Source organism: Alligator sinensis, unplaced genomic scaffold, assembly GCF_000455745.1.
Source record: "Alligator sinensis unplaced genomic scaffold, ASM45574v1 scaffold330_1, whole genome shotgun sequence".
NCBI classification, from domain to species: domain Eukaryota; kingdom Metazoa; phylum Chordata; order Crocodylia; family Alligatoridae; genus Alligator; species Alligator sinensis.
Window position 1 is genome coordinate 1,935,059 of NW_005842178.1, and position 6,027 is coordinate 1,941,085.

The 6,027-nt window shown below is 41.5% G+C and overlaps 1 protein-coding gene across 1 annotated transcript in view; it reads left to right on the top strand.

Annotated features, from left to right (window-relative positions):
• Window positions 1–5,545, top strand: part of OTOA (otoancorin) — a 55,377-nt gene extending 49,832 nt beyond the window's left edge. Inside the window, exons 28-30 of the mRNA XM_025207016.1 lie at window positions 1,049–1,146; window positions 3,131–3,323; window positions 5,469–5,545. Coding sequence (XP_025062801.1) covers window positions 1,049–1,146; window positions 3,131–3,323; window positions 5,469–5,539 — 362 coding nt within the window. The 3' untranslated portion in view covers window positions 5,540–5,545. The remainder of the gene's footprint in view (window positions 1–1,048; window positions 1,147–3,130; window positions 3,324–5,468) is intronic.
• Window positions 5,546–6,027: the final 482 nt, after the last annotated feature.

Below are 6,027 nucleotides of genomic sequence, written 5' to 3' on the forward strand. Positions count from 1 at the left end.
TGGCGGCTAGTAATTGGCTTGCTAGCCGTTTAAAATTTCGTGCGACTTCCACCCAAGTCGGAGAACTTTGAGCACGCTGCAGAGTGCCTCTAAAGAGATCTGACTTGCAGCTGAGCTGATCAATAGACTGATCACCTATCGATTCTTCTCCCCGTCGCCGAGCGCAATCCTCAACATACCCTTTCCCCGCCGGCTTAATTTGTGGACGGATTAGCTGGCCTGAGCCCTTGCCAGCTGGAACAACTCACATAGTTGTTCAAACGACCGGACCATCTGCGTCGTGGCTACAAGCGGCGTAAGTAAAGTTTTTGCAACCATTAAGCTTTGTCTGCCTCTCCATTCACCAGCCCGCCCAGCAAACGAGTAATTTCGAAAATCACCTCGAGTCGGCTCCGGCCGTCCGAGACACTGAAGTTCTAGCTTCTGCCCAATTCAAGTATGTGCTCAGTCCAACAATGACATTTTTTATACAGCATTAAACAGTGTGTGCAAAGTGCAAGGATAGCTTCCTGCAACAGCAGAAGCTTCCTTTGCCAGTGGGCATTGTCTGCATCATAGGGTTTCTTATTTAGAGCTTTTGGGGGTGGTATCCTGTAATTCTGTATTGCAGAGAAGAGCACCACAAACTTCAGTTATTGTATCGTTGCTGCACTGATGATGTTTGCTTGTAAAGTAATGGTATAATTCTTTACTTGTGTCTTTGTGTGCTCCAGATGTTTGTGGTCAGTTGGTTTGTGGTGTTGGAATACAATGAAAGAAAGCAAGGGGCAGGAAGGAAATAACATATTTGCCTTTAAATTATAACTTGCTAATTTAAATTACAATATACCTCTTAAGGTTAGGATCCTCAACCTTGAGCATTTATATAAGGGCAGTGGGGCTCCTTTTCTCTATTTGATTTGGGAATTATGATTTCCCTTTTTCTTAACGGGAGCTATTTTAAGAATAAATACTGCCTAAGATGTATTAGTACTTGAAACACATTTGCATAAAACTCCCCCAATTAAAAGAATATCAACTAAGTTCTATTCCTGTTTCATTTCTGTAGGTGGCTTGCATGAAGAGGAATTAAAAGCTCTTGATAAAGACCTTATGCCATACTTCCAGCCAGCAGCAATAAGACATATACCTGCTGAAATTTTCAAAGTAAGTGCTCGGTTACTGAAGTGAAATTTTCCATCATTTTTACTCTATTATAAATAAACTGCAACACTAATTTATGCTTTATTTTGGGGTTTCAGCACAGAGGTTTTTGTCTTGTTTATTAAGTGAGAGGCAGTCAAATGTATGAAACTTTAACTTTCAACTATATCATTTGTTTGTGATGCCCATAAAATGTGTCAAACTGAATTTATATTTAGTATGAAATGTATTCCAAGGAAAAAACATTAACAAACGGTGTAAAAATCCAGCCTGAGGCCAGGGAGGTCAGATGGCTTATAGCAAGGTCTATCTCTATGGATTCTAGGTTCTGGTCTTCTTCTTCTCCTTCTCCTTTATTTATTAAAACGAATTAATCTTTTCACTAGTACAGTCACAGCTGCAAACTGCCTTATTGGTTACACTCAGGGTTTTTTTGTTAACCCTGAAATTTGATGCAGCTTTCCAGAGCAGCATTTCTCCCCCAAAATAAGTGCAGCTGAGTCTGGAATTAGTACATCTGACTTCATTGAAATTGTGCCTGTTTGCATAAGTACCAAATGTGACCCAGATTCTAGAATGTGAATGCTGAGGTCACTGACCTAGGCCCTGTGTATTTGACTTGGAGAGAAAACTGAAACTCTGTCCAAACCCCTCCACTTCAACAGTTCTATAAAAAGGAACACATGCACCAAGCAGATAATTTACCTGTATAAACCTCCATAAAAAAAGACACACTCCTTGAACACTAGCCACTCTATACAGCATCTTTAACAGCTCAGATGAAGTCAGCAGCTTTCTCCTATACTATTGCTCTTAGTTCTGGACTGGTGAAAATCTACAGCAGAGTTTGAAGGTATTCTATAGACTCTAGAGGACTTTTCCCAACTCCTAGCAATGTTCTGAATTTCTGACAAGGAGGATATTTCTAAAGGGACACAACACTGCACAGAACAGGCAGTGGGTTTTTTTCTACATCAACTGCAGGAATTTAGAGGGGCATTTGTCTTTGACCAGGTTTTGTGTAGCTTCAGCTTATGTTGTCTTAGGGTCCTCTATATTTAACAAGACAGATGGGTTATGGATTCATTCACCACTTTGTAAATGCCCCCACAGGAGTTTGCACAGCTTCATAGAAATGCAGACTAGTGAAACTATCAAGTTTTGACACATACTTGGCCAAAACCAATTCAGGACAAGAAAGGGGTTGATTTGTGACTTACCTCTTTTCTAAAAGAAATTTGGCCCTTTATCCAAATAGAGCTTGGCTGCTGCACTACAACAACAAGCAAGTCTTGCTACGTAGTTGGGCTAGAACTCTTCTAAATGCTGAATGTTAGCAGTTATCACTCAGGGCAATACAGCATGTGCTGTAGATGAAAGTTTAGAGCAATGTAAGATAACTGCTCTAATACTGTGATTACCATATTCCATTTTTATAACAAGAATTAATATGACCAAACTTAGAAGATTTTCAGTTTAGAAGGAAAAAAATAATTTGGTAGTAAAACAAATAGAACATCTCCTTTTATTGTTGCATTGGCAGCAGAATCACGTGTCACATGCAGCATATATAGTCAAGGATGGGGAAGCCATAGAAACCAATATAAGCAGAAAGAGACAAAAATGCATTAGGATGCACTAGAGCATCAGTCTTTGAGCAAATCCTGAAATAAGTAGTTTGAAAATGAGACTCCAGAACAATATTGGATTGTTAGATACTTTCAGTGTATTGTGAGAATATCCGTATCATCTCCACCACAGAAGGAGGGAGAAAGGTGAAGGATACATGAGTGGTCTTTGAAGCAAACAAATGGAATTAAAAAAAGAAAAGAAAAAAAGCAGCAGAACTGAGCACTTTTATAGCAATATAGAGTATTTGGCCTATTTGGCTTTTTCTCCCCTTCTAACTATAAGACAGTGTGGTTCTCCAATTCCAGGTAATGTAACAGATCTCCTAAAGCAATTTTTCTGATTCTTATTCCTCAAGGTACTCTCCCCAGAACAAATAGCAAACCTTGGCCCTGAGAATGCAGCCATGGTTACCAAATTGCAGAGCCAGTATCTCAGTGCGTTGCAGCTTCAGAGTCTTCAGCTGGCACTAGATGGCGCCAGGACCAGCATCCAAGATGCACAAGAGGGTGCAGGCACCACTCAGTCAATGCCTACCCCAGTCTCAAGCTGTGAGTAGAAACTCCTGCTCTGTCCTGAGAGGCATGGGCGTCCGCATTCTGTAGGGATATCAGGATCTCAGCACCAGTTGGGCCCTTATTTTGGACTCATATCTTATTAAAAAGTCTGGTTGGCATGTTTTAACAACAAATCAACAATCTAATAGTGGTCCTGTTTTTCTAGAGTGGCCACGGAGTACAAACAACTCTTGTCAGCTTCAGTGGAAACTTTGGGCGGTCAGCTGTCTGAAGGTGGGAGGCAGTTATTTCTTTAGTTGCATAAGTACAAATGTAGATGTCTAACTTCAGGCACTAACATCAGAAAATGTTGGCCTCTACTTTTTCAAGACACAGTTAGGAGAAACTGAGCCATGACCATCATCCTAGGCTGGTAGTTTATTCAGCCGACCACTTTCAGTAGCGGAGAAAGTATTACCTGCATATTGCCACATATACAGTCTTATTTCCAACCAGGAAAATCAGACATCAGTTCACAAAGAAACAGGTCTGGGAAGCAGCTTTCCCATCTGAAAAATGCACATTCCTAAACCCCCCTCTGCCTGTCTTACACATGAGCTATGAGGCATGTCTGCTTCAGCTGTCACTAGCCTCATTCCAAGCTTCCTCTGCATCTCACATGCACAGGCAGCATTAATCCTGTCAGATCTCTTTCTCATATTGAAGAGTGTAAATCCTACCATTTCTTCATCATGTAAAAAGCAGTAGTGAGAGCTGGGCTTCCACATGGACAGTTGGGATGATACGAGATGAATACACCAGCCACAAGAGATGGATAGTCCCAGGTAGTGTTTACAGTGAAATGCTGCAGGTAGTATCATGCCATGCTAATAAATGGCTCAGTGATTCTCAGCCAGGGTGTCATGGCATCCTGGAGCATTACAAGATCCTTTTGAGGGTGCAACACAATATTAGCACTGTAGGTGTGCAGAAAATTCATAAGAGAATGATTCAAAAGAAAAGCCCAGCAATTTCCAATGCAAACATTCTGACATGATATGGTCTTTCTGAGTTCTTCGCAAAAGAAGAATTGCTCTGTTATTTTTCTGTGGTCAAAAAATGAATGGAAATGAAGAGCTGGCATTTTCCAAGGTGTGTCTTGAGTTTAAAATGGTTGAAAACCACTGAAATAGCTGATGTAAAATACAGTCTAAGAAACCCATTTTCCACTACTTCCTTCCCATATTTCTGAAAGATTTATAGCCAAATCATGCTCTTTTCGACCCCACAATCCCTGAAAAGCTCTTTTGGTCTCCCCGGAAAAGACAGGGATCCTAAAGAGAAGCTCATCTCACAGAGGTGGCAATGAGAGGAAGTAATGCAGGGGGTAACACTCCATCCGATAATGCTTAGACCATTCCAATAATTTTCCTGCCATTTCCACCCCGTTTGGAGGAAGGCCACACAGGATATGGGCTGCAGTGACTGGATTACTAATCCTCAGGACCAAGTACAAAATTCATAATTCAGAGCACAGCTCTTTCAGTTGGTTACATTCACCCCAGCTGGTGTCAAGGAACATAAGTTACCTCTCCAGCCTGGCTCTCAGCCTGTTGCCAAAGAGGGTCAATGTTGCTGGTCCTGCTGACACTCTTCTTTCTAGGTTCCTCCTGAGACATGGACAGGAGGAGGGTGGAGCTCTGTGGGAGCACTTCCAGGGGAGATGCTAAGTTGCCACTGAGAGCTGCTGAGCTGTTTTTGCTGTCACTAGAACTGACCTTCCTAGAACTAAGGAAAGGATGTTTTCAGCACAATCCCCTTATTTGTGCAACCTGCTCCTGCTGTGTTGCCAGCCAAGGCAGTAGTTTCCAAGTCTTCCCAGCATAGTGGAAAACTCAGCTGCTAAATCAGACTTTTCATTCCTTTCATGACAGAATTATGGGGCCTGCCACTCTGGAGTGAGGAAGACTCTGCTACATTGGACTTGTGGGTGTTAAAGTGACAGTAGTTACTCCGTATGCCATAGTAAGGGATCTCTTTGAACAACTGGATCTAATAGAGTGATTTAGATTCTTAAAACTGGCTTCTCCACTTTGGGGGTGGGTTTGGATTCTTTACTGGGAGAATCTGGTAAAACCCAACAGTGCTAGACATAGGCCACACAGAAATCCTAAACTAAAAAACTTTTCTGTTTTTCAGGTGCTGATGGCTTCTCTGCTGGCTGCAGTATTTGGTTGTGTGCTTTGTTTATCCTTCATCCCACTTTCTGAATCAGCGGCTGTCAAGTTTGCTGTAAGCATAACACTTTGTGTTAAGCCATCTTGGATACCACATTTGTAACTGAGTAACGCGGGAAAAATTAGAATAACTTCTGTGTAGGAGGTTGAGATTATCATGAGGTAAAAGTTCTTGGAAGACATTGCACAGCAGGCTTGTGCATTCAGTAGCTGGATCTTGCAAGCAGAGGCAGAAATCTCCCTGTCAGCAGTAGTTTGGTAGTAGCCAAAACTGCATCCCAGAGTAGTCCCCTCTTTGCTTGAGAAGACAGCTGTTCTTGAATAACTGCTCCTAATTAGTGTTGATTTGTATGTCTGTACTGGAGATTGATTAGATTCTGTGCTGATTTAAGGAAAAACAGTTTATGTAATCATTGCTGTAAGACTGACCTCTACTGAGATGTACATCTAAGATTCACTGATTTTAATTTGATATAATAAATCGATTAGATTCAATGGTCATTGCTGCTTTGGCATCCTGC